This window comes from Spea bombifrons, chromosome 1, assembly GCF_027358695.1.
Source record: "Spea bombifrons isolate aSpeBom1 chromosome 1, aSpeBom1.2.pri, whole genome shotgun sequence".
Classification (NCBI taxonomy): Eukaryota; Metazoa; Chordata; class Amphibia; order Anura; family Pelobatidae; genus Spea; species Spea bombifrons.
The window spans coordinates 113,124,064-113,145,212 of NC_071087.1; the positions used below are offsets into that span (position 1 = coordinate 113,124,064).

Here is a 21,149-nt window from a genome sequence, read left to right on the forward strand (position 1 = left end):
AGGGGATTCTGCTGACCCGATCTGTGCATTTGCAAAGGCTATTATTGATTCCACTTCCTCTTTCATATACAACATGCCCCCCAACTGTCCCGATTTAGGCAGGACAGTCCCGATTTTCGGTCTCTGTCCCGCTTTGCAGGGCAGAGGAAGGGGGAGGCGAGAGTGATACTCACCTCAGGTGCAGCTGCGGGGGGGGGGGCACAGACGCCCGATCAGCAGCTGCAGCCTGCAGGACTAGTTGGGAGATCACGATCTCCCTCTAGTCGGCTCAACATTAGGGAGCGCAAGGTCTATCACTTCAGACTACACTTTACTGCTCCCTAATCACTACGCGCCGGAATATAATAATGAGCACAGGAATAGCCCGGGCGTAGTGAAGAGGGAGCAGTAAAGCTCCCACCGCAGGATGCAGGATGCAGGATACAGGATAGAGGCTGAAGGAAGAAGGATGGCGGAAGAGGTAAGAGATGGAGAGAAAGGGATGTAAGGGGAGTGTATGTGTATGTAAGTTTGTGTATGGGCTGGTGTGTGTAAGAGCAGTATAGGTATTTGTTAGCTGGTGTGTAAGGGCAGTGTATGTGTATATATGTGTGTGTAAGGGCAGTGTACATGTATATGTGTGTGTAAGGGCAGTGTACGTGTATATGTAAGGGCAGTGTACTTGTATATGTGTGTGTGTAAGGGCAGTGTACATGTATATGTGTGTGTGTAAGGGCAGTGTACATGTATATGTGTGTGTAAGGGCAATGTACATGTATGTATATGTGTGTGTAAGGGCAATGTATGTGGATATGTGTGTGTGTAAGGGCAGTGTACGTGTATGTGTGTGTGTAAGGGCAATGTATGTGTACATGTGTGTGTGTAAGGGCAGTGTATGTGTATATATGTGTGTGTTTATGGGCAGGTGTGTTTAAAGGCAGTGTGAAAGGGTCCTGGGAGGGAGGCTAACATTGCAGCTTTACTGTTGCTGCACTTCCCATGACGCTCAGCCAGCATCATGGAAGTAGTATGTCTGGCTGAGCCTCATGGGAATTCAATTCAATGTGTTGGTTATTTTTAATATGCATGACTGTGCTGACAAAAACAAAGCATGTTTTAGACAATGGGCGGTCCCTAACCCTATTGAAAACAATGCATTTTGAGCCCGTACATGTACGGGCTTTGTCATTAAGGGGTTAAGTGGCAATGCGAGTGCAGCATTGTAAAGTGCAATTGCTTGTATCGGTGAGTTCCTCTTTCACATTTTGAAATGTTGGGAGGTATGTATACAATGCATACTTTGCTACTAGACTGATACTTTGCTTATAATTTGGTGAAACCAGATCAATTAAGCATTAAAAATGTCCCCAACTTCATTTTTAAAACATGCTCATTTTACCTTTGTGAGGAAAAAAACATTTAATCGCCTTTGTTAAAAGAAACCTTATATGGGAAATATAAAATATATTATTTCCCTTCTCCAGTATAACTACCATCAATTCACAATGCATTCTCATGCCTTTGCTACACATAAACGTATATGACTTCAATAACGCAAACGCTAGCGTTAGTGCGCTCTGAATTCCTTCCGCTTGCGTTCCGGTTTTTAGTTTCCGGCGCGCTGTCTCAGTTGGCCACCGCTAGGTGCAGTAACTTGGTTCCGTTTGTTGGTGATCATTCCGAGCGTAATGCTTAGCGGCGCAACCCGGGCCGGAGACAGGAGCGTGGGAGTTTTCTTGAGGAGAGGTCCCGGTGTCAGGTCAAGAGTGGGCCCAGGCAATAGTAACTATATGTAGGAGTTGAAGGGGGGGATAGTCTCTGAAAGGCTCAGCTTTGTTGGCAGCAGGAAGGTTATGCAGGCCTCACCTGGAGTCTGTCGAGGCGGCTGCTCAAGATATTTAATCCAAATCTAAGACGTGGATTTAAGGCAGATCGAACCAAAGGTTGATTGTGATGCTCAGATCAGCAGTCGGTGTCATAGCATATAATATAAGACATCTATGAACCCAGCTTTACTGCCAGCTGAGTCCTAACCTCACTCATTTAGTGCATTTCCATGTATTCTAAATGCATGCAATCAGTTGCAGTTGTCATTTATGTTACACTTTATAACACAATAAGAGTGTAACACTTTGTCATTTACATGAGCCTTTCCTGCTGACAAAGTTATTGAGAGAGACGGGTTAAAATACTTTACAGCTGAAGGTACTGGAACTGGGTGAATTGAAAGAGCAGCATCCAACTCATTTAGATGTTTTGTCTGCAAGCGAAACCAGCACAAAAACCATTTCTTAATTATTTGTGTTTTCAATAATGTTTAGGTATAAAGTGATGAAGAACTGGGGTGTGATTGGCGGCTTTGCTGCAGCTTTGGCAGCTGGAATATATGTCTTATGGGGTCCTATAATTGACAGAAAGCAAAGAAAAAAAGGTAGGAAAAGGAGATGTCACTGTTATTGCAGGATCAATATATAATATGTTTTATAAGTCCAATATTAAATGCAGTAAGCAAACACTTACCTATTTACTAAATTCATAAAGATTTTTTTGACTGCTCTAACCCACAACCTGTAAGTAGAAAGAGTAAGTTGTGGCCACTCTATATAAATTAGTAGTCAATATAAAATGGCACTTGTCATGTTTATCAGATGTTAAACATCATTCATCAAACAGTAAGTACTGAGGCAAATGACGTGCCAACAAAATATTGTAGACATGGCATTTCTGCCAGCAGATGTGTATGGGATCTGTTTGGTCACAACTATTGTAGGTTGTTACTTAAACAATCCCAGGGTTTGTCCTTATACGTTTACATACGAGGGTTTAGAATGCCAGTTTACCATTGTACATATGTAAATGTACATTAATACTTATGTATATGTGCTCAAGGTTTCAGATAACGTGTCCCCCCTCTATAGCCTTATTTTTTTTTGGCATCCTAAATTTAAAAAAATCTTCTGTAACATACATCAGTCCAAATGGCTACACAACGTAGAGCTGCACAAAGTGCTGTATATGGTTTGCAAACTGTGCCCAAACTCCCAACACTAATCTGGTAGGGTTTTTTTGCATTATTCATTATAGATGAATATTATTATAGAAACGATGGGAAGACTAGTTGGGTCAAATGGTTCCTAATGACATCAAACACCAACACTGGGATCAACTTTGTATTTCCCTTGTGTAACTATTAAAGCAATCTTAAACATTTCTACGTTTTCTCTATTGTGTTTATTAGGGCTTGTACCAGGCCTTCTAAATTTGGGAAACACATGCTTTATGAATTCTCTGCTCCAAGGCTTGTCTGCTTGTCCGTCATTCATTAAGTGGTTGGAGGAATTCATATCACAATATACGACAGAACAGAACTCAACAGAAAATCAGTATCTTTCTGTTACGCTGCTGAAGCTCTTAAAAGGTATGGTACAGATATATTACAAAGACTATCTGCAGCGGAGGTATGCTGTTGGCTTCCTTCGATCTATATAAAATCAGTAATGTAACTGACCATGTTGCTGAACTTCAGCTCCCAGTTGATTGGGAACAGGCTGGTTAAGGATCATGGTAATTGTAGTTGAACAACTATCCTGTGTGATGTAAGAAAATAAACTTCTCATTTGAAAAACAAAAACTGATGAATTATATGTTCCTTATTAAAGTAATTCACTAAAAAAAAATTTTTTATCTGCCACCTTCTTACGTGCTACCACTTATGTATTATATTAGGGTTGCCTGAGCACCTACAGTATGTTCGGTGCAAAAGGTGGTGGATTGATATATGGATGCAGTTACTGGGTGTAGACAGAATTAGGGCTGAAACAACTAATCGATAAAATCGATAATAATCGATTATGAAAATCGTTGTCAACGAATTTCATCATCGATTAATCGGATCGATTTTTATCGATTATAAAAAGAGGTTTTTTTCAGAGCAAATGCTCTGAAAAACTCCTCTCTTTATATAATCCGACCTCAAACAGAGATCGGATTATAACACCGGAATCCAGATCCCCCGCAACGCTGCAGGGGACCTGGATTCCCCTCACTGTCGGCCGGTCTCTCACTTCCGTCTCTCTCCCCCTCCCATCTGCCTCCTGCCTCCTCCCCCCTCCCATACATCACTCTGCCTCTCTACCCGGCACCGTTACTGACAGGCACTTTCCCTGCAGCTTCATAGAAGCCTCAGTGTAAGTGAAGGTGAGTAACGGAGTCTGTCTGTGCGATGCAGACCGGCTGACAGAGAATCATCCTCTCTGATAGCCAGTGAGGGTCTGCATCGCACAGACAGACTCCGTTACTGCCCTTCACTTACACTGTGGCTTCTATGAAGCTGCAATGAAAGTGCCTTCAGTAACAGAGCCGGGTAGAGAGGCAGAGCGGTGTATGGGAGGGGGGAGGAGTCAGAGGGGTGTATGGGAGCCACCCTCCAATACACCACTCTGGCTCCTCCCCCTCTCATACGCCACTCTGCCTCTCTACCCGGATCCCTGGTGTCTTGTCAGAAACGGAGGTTCACAGGAGGCAGAGTGGAGTATGGGAGGGGGGAGGAGGCAAAGTGATGTATGGGAGGGGGAGGAGCCAACGTGATGTATGGGGGGAGGCAGAGTGGAGTATGGGAGGAGCCAGAGTGGAGTATGGGAGGGGGAGGAGCCAGAGTGGTGTATGGGAGGGGAGGAGGCAGAGTGGTATATGGGAGGGGGGGAGGCAAAGTGATGTATGGGAGGGGAGGAGCCAAAGTGATGTATGGGTGGGGGAGGAGCCAGAGTGGTGTTTGGGAGGGGGAGGAGCCAGAGTGGTGTTTGGGAGGAGCCAGAGTGGTGTATGGGAGGGGAGGAGCCAGAGTGGTGTATGGGTGAGTTATAGTGTTGTATGGGGGGTATTATGAATTTTTAGGGCATATAGGGGGTATAAGGCATATGGATATTAGGCGTATCAGGGGGGGCATAAACATATCTGGGGGTAAAAGGTATATCAGGGGGCTCAGGGGCATATAGGGGGTATAAGACATCGATATTAGGCATATCAGGGGGGCATAAAACAAATCTGGGGGTAAAAGGTATATCAGGGGGCTCAGTTGCATATCACTGGCATATAAGGAGTATAAGGCATATCAGGGGGCACAGTGGCATATCAGGGGGCACAGTGGAATCTGGCATATAAGAGGTATAAGGCATATATGGGGGCAGAGTGGCAAGCTGGGGGTCAGATGTGCATAACTGGGGGCAGTTTGGTAAATAAAAAAACTTAAGGCTTTTTTCTCAGTTTTTATTAAATATGAAAAATAGTTAACATGAATTAATATTTACTAATAACTTTGTATTAAAACCTAGTTTGAGAAGCACTGTGTTTGGGTTCTTGTAGCTTTTATTATTATGTCAGTAAAATAAGAAGGTGAATAGAGAGAGGCCATTGCAATAAAGAGATGAAAAGAGTGTAAATTGTACGTTTTTTTATTGCAATTTTTCTTCAATTTAAAATAATGTATTTTTTTATCCGATTAATCGATTAATCGACAAAATAATCGGCCAACTAATCGATTATTAAAATAATCGTTAGTTGCAGCCCTAGACAGAATGATTCCTGTACAGCAATCATTTATCTAAACAGCCTCTAGAGCACAGAATGGTACCAATGCAGCAATTAATATCTTTGAACAAACAGCATGTGCCTTTCTGTTTCTTGTAAAGTACAATTATTTTATAGGATTATTGCCTCGGCATAGTCTGTGTACAATATTATGTTTGTTCCTTTAGCGTTATCCAACCAGGAGACCACAGAGGATGAGGTGTTAGATGCCAGCCCCCTTCTGGAGGTGCTACGCATGTACCGGTGGCAGATTTCCTCTTTTGAAGAACAGGTTAGTGAATATTTGTGCTGCGATCCCATTTTGTGCTGCGAGTGTTAAAATAAGGTACAGAGTCATTTGTCTGATCTCTACCACCTCCTTGATCCTAAAAATATATACATCAGACCTGTCAGCCTGGTCAGTTTCATTTGTTTTATTCCCACATATGCGTTCATTGTTTCCCATTTTATTCTGTTTGTGTAGGTAAATAAATTGGCTTGTCTTTACTGGATTACAGTAAAACAACTGTGTGTCTTATATAGATTAATTATAGGCAATCCAAATAAATAAGGCGCACTTAGTTGGCTTTGCACATTGACAAAGGGGTCATGTGTGCCTCTGCTCTATATTTTTAATAAATGTAGTGCTTTTTGCATTTACACCAAAAGCTAAGTGCGCCTGACTTTTTTCTTTTGGATTGCCTATATAATTTTCCACCAAAAGGGGGCACCGGTGGACTTTGTCTATAGCAACTTTAGCATAAAATATTTACCATCACTTTGGACTCCTACCTACATAATTCTTTTTGTATAGAATAATGCTAATCTGCACTAAACTTCTTCACTTCTATAATATGTAATGCATTTGAAGCAGAGTTGCTGTTTCTTTTAGTTTGTTTTAGTATAGATCCCAATTACCTTAAACATTTGGGCTACTAACATGTATGTGTGTGTGCAGGAAGTAGTTTTTTTTAGTTAAATTTTATTTTGAAAACATACTGAACGTTTTTTATGAATACCAACAGGATGCCCATGAACTCTTCCATGTGTTGACATCATCACTGGAAGATGAGAAAGATCGTCAGTCTCATGTGACGCACCTCTTTGATGTGCAGTCTTTAGAGGTTAGTGTATTATGTGTTATATGTGAATTAATATATCTTTGTTATGAGCAGTGCTTGTGCAGTGTGTATATGATGTAATTGTTAATATTACCAGCATTTTATTATATAGCACCGAGATGCGTGATGCAATGGATTACACTGGCATTTACATACTGCTGCTTCATATATACATAAATACTGCCTTTTGTGTTACCATATCTTCAAGGAGATGTTATTGGTTACCACTTTACCTTCTAACTCAAGAGCCTGTATGTACAATTACACCTATCTGTGTTTATTCTTCCAAGCAGCTCCCACAGAATCCTGAAAGCCAGATCCATTGCAGAACAAGAGGTAGGCATTTATTATTGGTGACAATTCCAATGTAATAAGTAGAATTTTGCAAAGGCCAAATTATCACCATTAAAAAATATGTGTTGGTCTTTCCTGCTTAGGAGTAATTCACCCCATTCCAAATCATTGGAAAACTCAACACCCTTTCCACGGGAGACTTACCAGTAACATGGTTTGCAAGCACTGCCAGCACCAGGTAAGATTAGGCTGTCACTGTGTTGGGGGTCATTAAGATCAGGGGGACCGGACTCATTACTTTTTTTGTGGTCAGTGATACGCACAATCTATCTTTACTCTCTTGAACCTGTATTGTCACTTCAGTTAAGCAGTTGAATGACAAGTTGATGAAGCTGGCAAAAATGATAGAAAATTGAGTATTTATTGGATTATGTTGAGTTTAACAATAAGGGGAAAGCCATTTGTGTTGTACACATTCTAGGTGCAGGATAGATGGGGAAGTGATATACTAGTAATAATATAATTGACACATTTATTTCTTCCAGAGTCCTATGAGATATGACACTTTTGACAGCCTTTCATTAAGCATTCCTGCTGCTACCTGGGTAAGTTTTACCATCATGATACCGATCGCACCTCTTTATGACATTGTTCATCAATGTGAACCCATTGGTTAGATGGAATATTTATGTAGAAGCACATTAAAACTAGGTGGTATTCAGGAACATTAAATGAAATGCTCATTTTGCTTCGCTGTACAGGCGCTTAGCAGCTTTACGAAATCACCCGAGTTGACTCACTGTAACCTTTCTGACTTCTCCAATGTGTGGACACTTGCCCTGTCAACCTGGCGTTGGAACTAGGTTATTTTCATCTTCGTAGTTCTATGCTGCGTTACTTAATCATCTTCAACCGTATTATTTTCCTTTCAAGTCATATGTTGTCATTTATTTAATGTTTTAATCAAATTACTCTCACACCTAATTCTTAAATCTACAACATAATTTCTGAAAACGTTTGTAATGTTTGTGGCTCTTATCCTTTAAAAAAAAAAAAAAAAGTGACGGCAATGGAAATTCCAGCTTTAAGTATTGTTCCCAACCTAACATCTAAGCCTGGAATTACCATGGAGCAGAAGGGTTAATACACTGCCGTTCACTAGAATCTAGCATGTATGTATCATACGTAAGGCTTTGTTTTGGAGGAGGCAGATGTGGTGCCAGCGCTCGGATTTTTTAATTATTTTTTTTTATTTCAGTGTATCCAGCGTTTGTCAGGTAGACCGTTCTAGTTTCCCCGTTGTGTCTAATGCTTTCCAGTAAAAATTTCTCTCTTATTTCTAGGGTCGCGCTGTGACGCTGGATCGCTGCTTGCAGCATTTCATTTCCACTGAATCGGTGAAGGATGTTGTCTGTGAAAATTGCACCAAAGTAAGTTGCAGACATCTTTTCATCATAGCAGTTTTGCAATGCATGTGTTAGTGTTCCTATCTTATGAAGAAGCATAGACACAAAGGTTACACTTAAAGCAACTGTGTCAAATATTCTTTTTAAAGTCCCGATTCTGCATAATAAGTCTAAGAAACTCAATTTCATTGAAAAAATACCGATACTACACAAAGCGAAATAAAACACTGGCCACATACATTCGTAACGTAACACAATCAATCAGCGTTGCTTAATGTCACGGAGAGGAGGGAGGGAAATGAACCCCTAGGAGAAGCTTCTATGCTGACCTCATGGAGCTTGGAGCAGAAAGATGATTAAGAGGCGTTGGAAGGTTTATTTTTTAAACTGTAATATCTTATAAGCTCCGCAATTTTGGGTCATTGTGCCGTGTGAACTGTAACGCTCAAATAAGGTTCAATTTGTCAGGCAATGTGAACAGATATCTGTAGCTAGCAGGAAATTTATTATTTTCGGAATAGTTTCAATTGCTTTTTTCTTTTGTTTTGGGATGTTGAGGCAAATGTGTTTAGGGGTTATAGATTAAGGTTCATATTGATGTTACAAGCAAAATGAGCCGGCTGTGTTTACCACAGTGCAAAAGGGGCAGCTTGTCCAGGGTCCAATAGCCTTCAGGGGCCCCTACAAAATTGCCCCTTTCCCCACTTATAGTTCCAGCGACCAAAGGCAGAGATTGCATAATCGTTTCATAATCACCTCGTGGCGTGTTTTGAAACCGTTCACTGCTGACCAAACTGTTGTACAATATTGCAACTAAATGTCACAAGCCAGTCCGAGTGTACACAACGTTGAGAAGCTACCGATTCAGACGCTACAATACCTTCTTCTGATTGTTTCTAGATTCAAGCTGGGGAGAGGCAGAACGGGCAAGTAACAGAAAACCGGAAAACAACGTTTGTCAAGCAGCTTCAGCTGGGGAAGGTGGGATATTATTTACCGGCGAACCTTGGGCAGTAGATTTTAGACTTTATGAAAATCTAATTATTTGCTTTGAGTGTGTGTTTAAATCTGTTATGAGTCAGAGAGGTATGTACGGTATGGGCTAGTAGGTGGGTGATCTGAGGTAATTGTGGTGTTTGTTTCCCGCAGCTCCCTCAGTGCTTGTGCATCCACTTGCAGCGTCTTAGCTGGTCTAATCAGGGTAGCCCCTTGAAACGCAACGAGCATGTCCAGTTTGGAGAGTTCCTGGCCTTAGACAAATACAAGTACCGGCTTAACAAAAATGCCCAGCGGCATTTACCTAGTCACCAAGATAACGTGGCACATGGAACAGCAGACGTGCAAGCAGGTAAGTTCACACAAATGAATGTAGAAAAATGGCCAGACCACAGACTCCGTTTCTTGCAGGGAAGAACCCAATGTGAATTCTTCCATTGTTGAGGACCAAATCACAGGACATTGACAAGCTGAGCCAGGTGTTGAACTTGTTTCAAGGTTCACTCAGCTATAATGATAAAGCAGATGTCTGTGGTAGACCTCTAGCGTGACCTTGTAAATTCTGTTACCTTGTACTGAAGACCATGTACCATTACTAGCTTAACACTAGGTATTTGGAAAGTGGATTTGTTTTCTAACTATGTCTCCCTTTGTCCATCTTTAAACAACAATGAAATCCAAATTAAATGTATATGTGTTTTCATTTTGACCTTCACAGACTGGTGCATACACCTAGAAAATATTGTCTTATCCTTAAAGGGACAGTCTAAGTCTTTGACAGCTCCACTAAGAAAGAATGCATATTAAGCAAGTACTTTTGCATTCTTCACACCACATAAATTTAAAGGGAGCTCAGATAAGTATATGCATCTAAGTGCATGTGATGGCTGGAGTGTCCCTTTACATGGATGTTGAATATAAACTTGATTGGCGCCATCCATTTTCACTGACTCCACTTTCCGCAGCTCCTGTTGACTTTCATAATCCCAAGGCACAATTCCAGAATGGAACCTGCTCCTCGACATCATCATTCTCACATCCGTTCACAAATCAACTGACCTCATACTCTGAATGCTCGTAAGTATTTTTTGTTTAGTGCCTAACAAAATTTAAATGTGGCTGTGATCGCAAAACATTTTAGTTAACCTCAGTGCTGGATTCATTTATACCGTTATGTCAGATGCAACAGTTCATTAATCATTGAAATTATTTTTTAATTATTGCATCCTAAAAGTCAAGATGGTGCCTTGGCTAGATTTTGACCTGGCTTTAATTTATGTCAACTCACTTGCCACTTATTAGCCAACTCCCTGACATCAGTATGCATGATGACCACCGCTCCCCAGGTAATTTTCCCCTCCATACTGCATAGTTCCATCAGGGGAGTGACCTTCAAAAAATCCCTCTGATTTAGCTATACATCAGTCTCAACAAAAAGCCAGTGGGTTAAAAATTCATGATGAATAGTGACCTTGGAGAGTTGAAAGTGCAGTGAATATACCCCCAAATTTAACTAGTCATCTGTGCTATAATTGTAAAAAAAAAAAAAAAGCTAGATTACTAGCACTAACCTCATCTAAATTTATTTTGAATGAATTTGTAATACCTCTCCCTTCTCCAGGCGCCCTACATACCTTTTCCGTCTTACAGCGGTCATAGTTCATCATGGCGACATGCACTCTGGACATTTTGTGACCTACCGACGCTCCCCTTCTCCTGTGAAAACTTCTAGCCAGCAGTGGCTGTGGGTTTCAGATGACATTGTGCGCAGGGCCAGTCTACAGGAGGTCCTTTCTTCAAGTGCTTACCTACTCTTTTATGAGCGTGTCCAATCAAAGCCCCACAGTCCAGATCAAGTACTCCGCTCAGAAGAGTAAAGCCACCGAGAGAGTAAGTGGGGCCATTAAAAAAAAAAAAACTTTAAAGCAGGAAACATTCACACGCATTTGATCAGTGTCTATCTAAAAAGGACAAGATTATCTTGAAATTCTTTTAGCAGTCTAAGGGCTTGTTTAAAAACTGCGCTAATTCAGTTGTTTTGTCTACTTTCTATGTTATCGGAATATTGCACATGCTAATCAACTTTATTATATCCACCAGAGATCTCGTACATGTTTTAACAGTGATTTAAATCAGGAATAATAATGTAAGGTTACGCTCATTCATTTTGTTTTTGTGTGCATGTGTAAAAGAACGTACCAAAGATGTTGATTGTGCCGCTGCTTCTCTTTCTATGTATCCTGCCAGAGATTACCTATTTTAAAGCTGAGGGCAGTGGGCATGAGAGACCTATTATCACATTCAATGATTTTAAAATCTAAGCAAAATGAAAATAAAATGATTGATCTGAAAATAAAAATGAATGACAAATAATTTAAGGACTGTGAGGATAAAGCACCAATGTGATTCATATAATGATCATTACTCTTTAAGATCACCCACATTTGCTGAGCACTGCCAAGTTAGCTAACTCAAGTGATTACAGGATGTCCCTTTGCATTAGTTACAAAGTGTGGTTTATTCACTAAAAATGAGCTTGTCTGAGGGTTGCAGTCAACCACTTATTTCTCACTGCAATATAAAAGGTGTGTTTCTCCTGCAATATAAGTTGATCTTTCACTGCATAATGCATAGTTTAATTTGTGAGGCGACTAAAGAAATGTTGCTGATAATTATGCCTGATACAGGGCTGACCAGTTGCTTTTCACAGTAGAATCTTAGGTCGGTCCCTCCTTCAGCAGAGACTGCAACTCTCCCCAATGCCAGCTTTAGTGAATAGAACCCAGTATTTTCGTTCTCAATTTAGAACCTCAGATGTAATGTGCCATGGAGCTGTTTTTGGAAGGATTTTTGTGTAAATAAATGTACATAAGAGATATTTATTCTTATCTGGAAAAAATGTACTAAATTATATGTAATTTGTTTTAATATGATGTACACCAATGGTAATAAAGATGTTTTGTTGAAAAGCCTTGTAAAGAGCGAAGGGGGTATTGATGAAATGTCTAGCCACATTAAGGGTAAAAACCAAAGCAAATGGTAGAGGGATGTGGTAAGCCCTGCGATGCTTTTTGTGGTGTCTTTCTAACGTGAAATTAGCTTCTGTTGGAGTTTACGGTCTCGTTTTGCTAACAGTTCAGACCAATATCAACTAGAAGAGATGTGGATCTACCATCTTCTGGAACAGGGATATCCACAAGTTAAGTCAGGGCCCAGAAATATGTTCACAGAGGGTATAAATGGCACAGAAATGGTAGAAATCTGGGAACTATGGCTACCTGGGTATTGGCCCTTCTACAAGCCCAATCACCTGTATTCACAGTAACATTCTGAATAACAGTCCTGTGTCAGCATGAGGATCGGTGTGTGTTATACACATATGCATTTTTTCCCCTATGATTTGCAGGGCAAGACACTAGCATTAAATAATATGACTGTATGCAGTTTAGCCTTTCATTAACATGCCAGGTTTACACAAGGAAGTGCCTAGTGTTTAAGTTTGGGGTAATACCGACACAAAACCATTTTACAAAACTCCAGATGAGTTTTCAAGCTGTTTTATCTCTTGACACGTGGAACAATATTTCTAAAGGTTAGGTTTATCCGGGGAGCTAGTACTTTCTTTCGCACTGGAAGGCTGTGATACCAGTAGACATTGGTGGGGAAGTTCATCATCAGCAAGCTGCCGTGTGAAAGTTCCACCTTTACCGGTTCAATCTGACGTACAGCGTTCTTGCAGCGAGCATCCCTGTGACGGAAAAGGAAATCTCTGCATGCCCCGAAAGAGACTGAAGCGATAGGACTTTGGGGTACCAATTCTTTTTCATCGTCTCTGTGTTCACCTATGTGATCACTCCCATCTTTGTACCTTTCAAGAGGAGGCAGAAAAAAAATAGCTACAGATTTAAATATAAAAAGTACATCAAGAGCTTAATCAGAGGATAATCATATCAGTAGAATAAAATAAGGTTTTACAATGCAACATAATTCTACATTTTTAACAGTCTAATCCAGTTCATAGACACCAGTCTTATTGTTAGTGAGTCATGTTACATAAGAGGGAGATTTAGGTCATAATACAAGAGGAGAGTTATACCGCGTTAGCCATGCAAATACAGGAAACAAGTAGTCATGCCGATACCTTTATTGGCTAACTGGTACATGAATGGCACCATAGTATGCCAACCTTTTGACATTGGCAGAGGAATAAATATCAACCAGTGAAAGTAAACCATTGATTTAGCTTCACTGCATGTAATGTAATATTTTAATTATCAGGCCGCAAGTGAAGATCAATTTCTAACATTCCAATTGCATTAAAATACATCTTATATCGCTTAGGTATCAATGCACTAATACCAACTACGTGACCACTACAATCAGCAACAAAAAACTCCAGATTGACTTGCCTATAATATATATATATATAGTACACATTCAGTTTCGATACTAGCAACCCTTCTATAATTAGGTTATTATAGGTATGGTTAATAAAAATTGAAAATGTGAATCAAACATGCTGTGTGAAATGTAGATAAACTCTCTTAGTTTGCTCTATCTCTCCCCATTATTCCCATCTCTGTTCCTTCTCATAATATATTCCTGTTTCTCTAGCTCTTCTCTACATTTCTCATTATCTGCCCATTTTCTTACTCTCTCCCATCTCTTAATTCTTCTGGTGGGAGCGCAAGGGCTTTTCCTACAGAACTCTGTTTCAGTGCTCTATCGGAAAGCGCAACTTTCTTTTAGATTTTCCAAACATCAGATACAATTACCGATTAATGAGAACGAAGTTAAAGGTGTGCCCTGTGGCTAGCTTCACCCTGTCTCTGATACAGTTCAGCACCGGAATCCATGGTTTGGGGGACAAGGAGAGTCCGGAAAATGTGTAGGTCAACCCATCGTCTCCATAAGTAACCTGCTTCCTGGGAACGCTGTGCCATTTTCCATACACCTGGACTCTACTCAGATCCCCTAAGATTGAATAAAACAATATGTTTGTAATACTCTATATATAACATGGGCGGTCCCTAAACCCATTGAAAACAATGCATTTTGAGCCCGTACATGTACGGGCTTTGTCATTAAGGGGGTAATAGGTGTATGCAAAACAATACCTGAAAAATATACAATTTCCTTTTCTAGTTGTTGAAATAGCCCATCAGCTTCGACCTTTCTGAACAGGAGCGTATAATCACAGTTCAGACTCTCTGCTCTGATCTTTTTCCATGTGAAACCTTCTGCCAGTATTCCACCATCTTCATTTTTGCTCGGTATGGCTTCTTCTGCATCGCACAACTTTTTTCTTTTACGGGAGATCTTAGTTACAAATGCATCCATTATTTTCTGTAAAAATAAATTTAAAAAACATTGACAAATCTTGGTGCACTAATTATAGCGGTTAGTATCTTTAAAAGTTCTACAGCTAGTAGAAGGAGCCAGAATCAACAGATATATACTAACCTGAGGTAATAATTAGTTGTAGAGGTGAGCCAAAGCTCTTGAATGGTTTGAAGAAGTGTAATTTGCTAGCAGCTGAGGCCTACCTAGTTGTACAAGGAGGAACGATTTCCCGCAAGGTAATATCGATGGTAACGTTGACTCCTGACAGAAGACTATAGGCGTAGGTTTCCATTACCTTTAGGTTATTTGGACATTAGTTTTTTTTCTTAAGTGTACACTTAAAATGGAACATTTCAATTCACCTGCTTTATTGTGCTCTATGAAGCACCAACCTCAGTGAGCTCCTGCTGCAACAAAGGCTGACTTGGCCATTCATAGTTGCATTGGAGAGATCATAAAATCTGCTCACACTTTGCATTATGCAGAACCCTCACATGCCCTCTCCCAAGAATTTGTGCACAGAATAGAGAATGCATCTCTATTACAGTCCAGGTTTTTTTTGGCATCTGCAGTTTGGCAACTACTGGATACATCCGCAAAATATTCCCACAGAAACACCCCGAAATCTTGTGGAAAGCCTTCCCAGAAGAGTGCAAAGGGGGAGCAACTAGATATTACCGTCTATGTATTTAGTGTCCCAATACTTTTGTCCATATAGTGTACTTGGTCTTTGGAAGACCTGTATTTCATTATACGCTGTTTTATCACGCCAAGGGGATTTTACGTCTTAATTTCATCAGCCCTGTGTTGAGGAGGGTGTGGGTCATATGCACCTTGAAGGGGGGCAACAAGGGAGAGGAAGTGTGGCAGAGGGATTTGGGTCTATAAAGTAGGGTGACCACACGTCCCAGATTGCCCAGGACAGTCTTGCGTCCCAGGCAGCTCTCCGTAGACGTGGATTTTGGGGTGGCATTTTAAGAAGCCGCCCCGTCTATCTGAAAGAGAATTGAGCCAGCCAGCGCGGCTCAATCATTTTCGTGGTTGGTGCGTGGTTTGGCAGTGGGGACCCAGCAAGATGGCAAGGTGTGTGAAGGACTGGAGGGATCAAGCGAAGTCTACAGTCAGGTAAGTTGGCAATTTGGGGACAGGGTTGGCAATGGGAGGCTGGGGACAAAGATAGTTATGGGAAGCTTTTTAGTGACAAAGATGACTATGGGAAACTGTTTAGTTAGTAAATATGGGCACTATGGGAGTTGGTCCCCAGTTTCCCATAAGCATATTTGTCACTAAATAGCTTCCCATAGTCCTCTATGTGGCACTGGGAATCTTGGGACAAACATTGCACTGTTAAACTGTTGACAAACATGACACTGTTTAGCTATTTTGGGATTAGGTTGGCACTGATTAGCTGTTTGGATATAAACATGACAGCATTTTGCTGTTTTGCTCTTGTTTGAGGATCGAGATGGCACTGTTTTTGCCAGTGATTGGGTAAATACTGAAAATGTGCCGGCAAATATGGTTTCACCAGTCCTGCGCATAACTTTAAACAAAAGATGGCAGTTTCTGTGTAAAGGTGAGTGTTAAGATGCAACACTGCAGCCTAATTTGGGTGATTTTTATTTCAACAATACAGGAGGGTTAAAATACTACTACACAACAATCCTGAGTGTATACAATGAAGTTAAAATGAAAGAGAAATAATATTTGCATCATTTTTTCCTTATTTCAATTGTCAGCAAAAGAATAAAGCTGAACATCTGACTTGGTAAGCATTTCTATGCGCGATTCCACAGTAACCATGACAACCCGGTACCGCTTCCTCTACCCTTCGCGTGAACGCGCTCTTTACAATATTTGGCGCCAAATATTTAACAACTCGAGGATCCTGACAGACACATTCAGTTCTCGGCAAGATTCACAGAAACAAAGGAGGGATGATCGGCCAGAGAACCATCAGTTCGTTTTTCGGTCCAGCAACGAAAAAGAGAAAGCTCGCGTCCGAGGATCGCGATGATAAAACCGTGTGTCCACAAGAGGTAAGACTTTGCACACGGTTTTGGAAGACGGTTTAATTATTTTCTCCTATGTCGAACGTGCACAGCGAGAGACGAAGCTGGACAAGCGTGCCCAGGCAGTATATATAATCATATTACGGCCAGTTCCTCTCATACGTTAGTTCTATTATGCACAAAGGCTGATACCGTTAGTAGCCCTCGGTAGCCGGATGACTCCAAGGGGGCGTGTGAAATGAAATAAAACACGCAGAGCCAGCACAATACATATTTTTTCTCGATAGTGGGATGTTGTACACCCGATGGCAATGAAACAGTTAAGCGTATAAACTGCATGAATAACTCGAGTACGATGTGTCCGATGAATGAGATCGGGGCCCGAGCGCTAGCAGTTTGAAATAACCACACGGATTACCTGGCGACCCGTTTCCTCGCAGCGAGTCAGCTGGATCGTTCAGGTCGCTTGCGGCTCCGACATATGGCGAAAAAATACACATTCGCCACGTGAATCAAACAGAGCACAGCCATAATTCTATCGTGGTTGTCACATGACCTAGGGAGTTGAAGCCAATAGGCGGGCGAACAGTAAGACGCGTCACTTTGTTTTGGCGCGGAAAAGAAGCGTGGAGCTGTTAGGATACCCGGAAGTAGAAAGGGTGTATTAAGGAAAGTAGTAAATTCACCTTATACAGGAACATGCTGTTTTTATGTAGGATAAAGAATGGCCAGCCTAGTGTTTTCCTTATTGTTAAAAATATGTGCAAAGTTTACCATTCCCGGAAGTCTTCTGTTTCTGGTCCTCAGACAACACCAGTGAAAAAGCCGAAACCTAGCGAGGATGAAGACGGCCCGAAGATTGTGTCCCCTCCTCTCAGCCCCGAACAGTTGGACCGTATTAAGAAGAATAAGGAAGCTGCGCTGCAGAAACTTGCAGCCCGCCTTGTGCCGGAGGGAGTGGGAGAGAGCTGGAAGCAGGAACTGCTTGCCGAGTTTACAAAACCTTACTTTGTAAAGGTAATGACGAGCACTGGCTTTGTAGCAAGAAACAGTACCTCATTCCACCTCGAGATACTGTTTTAATCTGAAGTGCATGTGGCATGGGAGTTAAAAAAAAAATAATAATAATAATAATCCTAAGCAATGAGAGAGGTTGCAACCAGTGAAACTTGGCCAATAAAGATAATCATCTTTTACCAAATAAGCTCTTTTTCTACTGATATATAGCTGTATTAGTCCAGTGGTGTCAATATTAAATAACAGATGGAATAAGTATCTTGTGATAATACCTTTTTTATTGGACTAACAGAATTTTGGAATGGCAAGCTTTCGGGAGCTTTTCTCCCTTTCTCAAGTCTAAAGCATATAATATATCGCCTCTAAAAGCCTGTACCAACAATGGGATATTCTTCCCAGCACCTGAACAATCAGCTGCAAAGTTTAAATTCCACTGTTTCCCATGGAGTTTGATGCAGAGGCCCTACTGCCTGTTAGGGATGTCCCTCTTTATATCTTATTGTTATATATGTATACATGAATGCAACATCATGTAATACTAGACAAGGATCGGTTTCTTGCTCGTTCCCTTCCAGCCGTCTAACATCTTGTTTTCTCTTACTCCTAGCTGAATGCATTTGTTACAGAAGAGAGAAAGCGGTACACTGTATATCCTCCACCACATCAGGTGTTTACCTGGACGCAGATGTGTGATATCAGAGATGTGAGTGCAGACGTTGATTACTAGAACCTGTTTTTGATTGTATATAATGGATACAACACAAACATTTATTATGGGATGTATTGATGCTTTCAGGTTTGTTTATGTAAACTGTTGCTATTCTTTTGCTATAAAAGGAAGATGAGGGCACATACATATATGTTTATATATTATGTAAGTTATGTCTCTATGGTTTAGAAATGTGAAGGAAATCATGTTAGAATTTCACGTAGGAAGCTGTATAAAGAGTATAGTTTGTAATTATCACACATGTCTGGAAAAAACATTAGACCTTTTAATGCTTGAATGTATTCCCTTAGATATTGCAGCTTTTAAGATGGCACAGTGATCACCCAACTGTTGGGTATCTTAGCTTCTGTAGTGTGTGTATATAATATATATATATATATAATATGCTATATGTGAATACTGATGTGTTTTTTTAGTGTAAAAAGCCTCCAGTATTGTATGCATTGTCTGAAATCACAATGGGATATGCTAAATGATCATTTTGATATTTAGGTGAAGGTGGTTATTTTGGGTCAGGATCCATATCATGGACCCAACCAGGCTCATGGACTGTGCTTCAGTGTTCAGAAACCTGTCCCACCTCCACCCAGGTACAGCCACCTTCTCAGATGCTTCAGAGAACTGATCTTGTTTAGGACACCTATATAAGTGCTGATTTAAAGCAGAAAGTCGTTGCTAGAATAGCTCATGTTGCACTTGTTATTCTAATTATAATTTTGTTAGTTATCCCAACCTTACAACCAAAGATGCAATTTGGTGTGTTACGTATGGGTTCTACTGTGCTAATAGAGACCCCCAAATGGAAATCTATACATTGTAGGGAATTGTTGGAATTAAAAAAAAAGTGTAATAATACTGTTACGATGGTTTGACTACTTTATTAGAATAAAAATGTTGATAAAAATATAATTTGTGTTTGTACATAACTGGAGGAAAAAGGAAATTGCAGTTGAACAGAGACACAGTAAACATTAAAATACGCACCATACAAGCCGATGCTGTTGGTGTCCAAGAGCAATAATAGCCCATGGTTCTTGAAGAACAAATCTGTAATTTATTATCTTTGCTTAGTGTTTACAAAGCAAAGTTGTCCCGATCCATAACAGTCTCTCTTTCTTAAAAAAATGAAACGGTGTGTGATTTATCTATCGTTGAACAGTAATTTACAAAGGACTGCTGCACTCCAGACCAGTTTCGGCAACTACACCATTTTCAAGGTGGGCCAAATTGCAAGTAGTCATCAAAACCAGCTGGGAGTGCAGCAGTGCTTTATAATTGCTGTTCCATGGAAAGGCATGTTTTGTATATGCTAATTAATAGCTTCAGGTCTGAGCTACAACTTTTATAATATGTTGTGGAGTGTGTCCGTAAATTTATTAACAGACATGAAACACGAAACACAATTGCTCTTGTCCGGAACCGATTAAAGCTTTTCTTTTTCTTTTGATTAAATGTATCCACGAATACAGTGTTTTTTTCCTTTTATAGCTTGGAGAATATGTATAAGGAGTTGACAACTGATATTGTGGGCTTTGTACACCCAGGGCATGGTGACCTAACAGGCTGGGCCAAGCAAGGTGAGAAATTTACCAGTATGAACTCTATTAGACTGTCACTTTACTAAATCATGTAATGTACACCGCCTTCTGTGCATAAGTAAAAGTAAATGTTAGTGTTTCTTGACATTGTATATCGGACAGGAAATGTGATTTGAGATATCGAATAATTTGTTATATTGAAAATAACGATGTAACTATACATAAGTAGAGAAGGCCTTTTCTCTAGTGTAAATATCTGCTAACTCCTTTGTCAGGGGTCTTGCTTCTGAATGCGGTTCTGACAGTCCGGGCTCATAATGCAAATTCCCACAAGGACCGTGGCTGGGAGCAGTTCACTGACTCTGTGGTGTCATGGCTGAACAAGAACCTGGATGGATTGGTCTTCATGCTTTGGGGAGCTTATGCACAGAAGAAAGGCTGCAATATAGACAGAGTAAGCCTGGCCCGACTGCCAAGTATATTGTATTGTGCCTTGAACGTGCCCTTTTCTCCTCTTCTTTTCTTATGAGATGTTGTCTTTCGGTATACAGTAAGTGAATGTTGGCTTTCCATCTTTTCATTTTTGCAGAAACGACACCACGTTCTTCAGACTGTTCACCCTTCCCCTCTATCGGCACACAGAGGGTTTTTTGGCTGTCATCATTTCTCTAAAACAAATGCATTTCTGAAAGACTTGGGGAAAGAACCTATTGACTGGAAAGCTCTGTGAAAACCATGAAGTCTCATAAAGTTTTAACGGGACTGGGGTGATATCTGCCAGAATCATTCAAGACTGCATTACTGGGACTACTGGCAAAAGAGTTCACGATATGGAGAAGTGTTCGTGTTCCAGGGCAACGTCAATGAGGTATATTTGTCAAATCAAAGCCCATTCCTGGAGCCTGCCTTTGGCGCATTTCCTGTGTAATGTGACACAATTGTCTCATGTTAGGGAAATGTTCTTGTTTTTTGTTATTTTTGTTCGGGAATGTTAGAGATGCAATTTTATTTTTACTCGTCTCCCACATCATGGCACGGCCAATACATTTTAATGTTCCAGTTTCTTCTTGCTGCAGACTGTCTGAACGCCTGCTTAGCGAGGCATGTGTATAACGCTCCTGTTAACTGTTAAGTGTGTCAGCATCCCA

General features: G+C 40.6%; 3 protein-coding genes across 7 annotated transcripts; 2 read left to right on the forward strand and 1 right to left on the reverse strand.

Annotated features, from left to right (window-relative positions):
- Window positions 1-1,631: 1,631 nt before the first annotated feature.
- On the forward strand, window positions 1,632-12,330 carry USP30 (ubiquitin specific peptidase 30). 3 transcript variants are annotated; one of them, XM_053469002.1, is made up of 13 exons: window positions 1,632-1,738; window positions 2,301-2,410; window positions 3,218-3,397; window positions 5,733-5,836; window positions 6,570-6,668; window positions 6,959-7,001; window positions 7,103-7,197; window positions 7,505-7,564; window positions 8,303-8,389; window positions 9,266-9,346; window positions 9,515-9,713; window positions 10,327-10,438; window positions 10,983-12,330. In XM_053469002.1, the coding sequence occupies exons 1-13, from the start codon at window positions 1,668-1,670 to the stop codon at window positions 11,236-11,238; spliced, it is 1,497 nt and encodes a 498-aa protein (XP_053324977.1). In that variant the 5' UTR covers window positions 1,632-1,667; the 3' UTR covers window positions 11,239-12,330. The 3 variants fall into 3 exon arrangements, with proteins under 3 accessions (XP_053324977.1, XP_053324982.1, XP_053324991.1); XM_053469007.1 differs by having other exon boundaries at window positions 1,657-1,761; XM_053469016.1 differs by lacking the exon at window positions 1,632-1,738 and adding an exon at window positions 2,057-2,184.
- A 572-nt stretch (window positions 12,331-12,902) lies between these two features.
- Window positions 12,903-17,250, reverse strand: ALKBH2 (alkB homolog 2, alpha-ketoglutarate dependent dioxygenase). Its single transcript, XM_053469105.1, has 4 exons — window positions 17,135-17,250; window positions 14,479-14,707; window positions 14,137-14,335; window positions 12,903-13,229 (listed from the first exon to the last, which is right to left on the reverse strand). Exons 2-4 carry the CDS (start codon window positions 14,699-14,701, stop codon window positions 12,920-12,922), a joined length of 732 nt encoding a protein of 243 aa, XP_053325080.1. The 5' UTR covers window positions 14,702-14,707; window positions 17,135-17,250; the 3' UTR covers window positions 12,903-12,919.
- On the forward strand, window positions 16,567-20,864 carry UNG (uracil DNA glycosylase). 3 transcript variants are annotated; one of them, XM_053469063.1, is made up of 7 exons: window positions 16,567-16,743; window positions 17,503-17,733; window positions 18,341-18,436; window positions 18,956-19,053; window positions 19,952-20,040; window positions 20,277-20,455; window positions 20,591-20,864. In XM_053469063.1, the coding sequence occupies exons 1-7, from the start codon at window positions 16,642-16,644 to the stop codon at window positions 20,729-20,731; spliced, it is 936 nt and encodes a 311-aa protein (XP_053325038.1). In that variant the 5' UTR covers window positions 16,567-16,641; the 3' UTR covers window positions 20,732-20,864. The 3 variants fall into 3 exon arrangements, with proteins under 3 accessions (XP_053325038.1, XP_053325056.1, XP_053325046.1); XM_053469081.1 differs by having other exon boundaries at window positions 17,524-17,733; window positions 20,591-20,863; XM_053469071.1 differs by lacking the exon at window positions 16,567-16,743 and having other exon boundaries at window positions 17,269-17,733.
- The last annotated feature ends 285 nt before the right edge of the window (window positions 20,865-21,149 follow it).

Bases quoted from the DNA above. Each gene is read 5' to 3' on its own strand.
- USP30 (XM_053469002.1), top strand. From the start codon at position 1,668: ATGCTTAGCGGCGCAACCCGGGCCGGAGACAGGAGCGTGGGAGTTTTC. The intron at 5,837-6,569 runs GTTAGTGAATAT...GAATACCAACAG, and splicing joins TTTCCTCTTTTGAAGAACAG to GATGCCCATGAACTCTTCCA. The intron at 7,565-8,302 runs GTAAGTTTTACC...TCTTATTTCTAG, and splicing joins GCATTCCTGCTGCTACCTGG to GGTCGCGCTGTGACGCTGGA.
- ALKBH2 (XM_053469105.1), bottom strand. From the start codon at position 14,701: ATGGATGCATTTGTAACTAAGATCTCCCGTAAAAGAAAAAAGTTGTGC. The intron at 14,336-14,478 runs GTATTGTTTTGC...ATTCAATCTTAG, and splicing joins GGAAATTGTATATTTTTCAG to GGGATCTGAGTAGAGTCCAG. The intron at 13,230-14,136 runs GTAATTGTATCT...TCCTCTTGAAAG, and splicing joins AACTTCGTTCTCATTAATCG to GTACAAAGATGGGAGTGATC.
- UNG (XM_053469063.1), top strand. From the start codon at position 16,642: ATGATCGGCCAGAGAACCATCAGTTCGTTTTTCGGTCCAGCAACGAAA. The intron at 16,744-17,502 runs GTAAGACTTTGC...CATTCCCGGAAG, and splicing joins AAACCGTGTGTCCACAAGAG to TCTTCTGTTTCTGGTCCTCA. The intron at 20,456-20,590 runs GTAAGCCTGGCC...TCATTTTTGCAG, and splicing joins AAGGCTGCAATATAGACAGA to AAACGACACCACGTTCTTCA.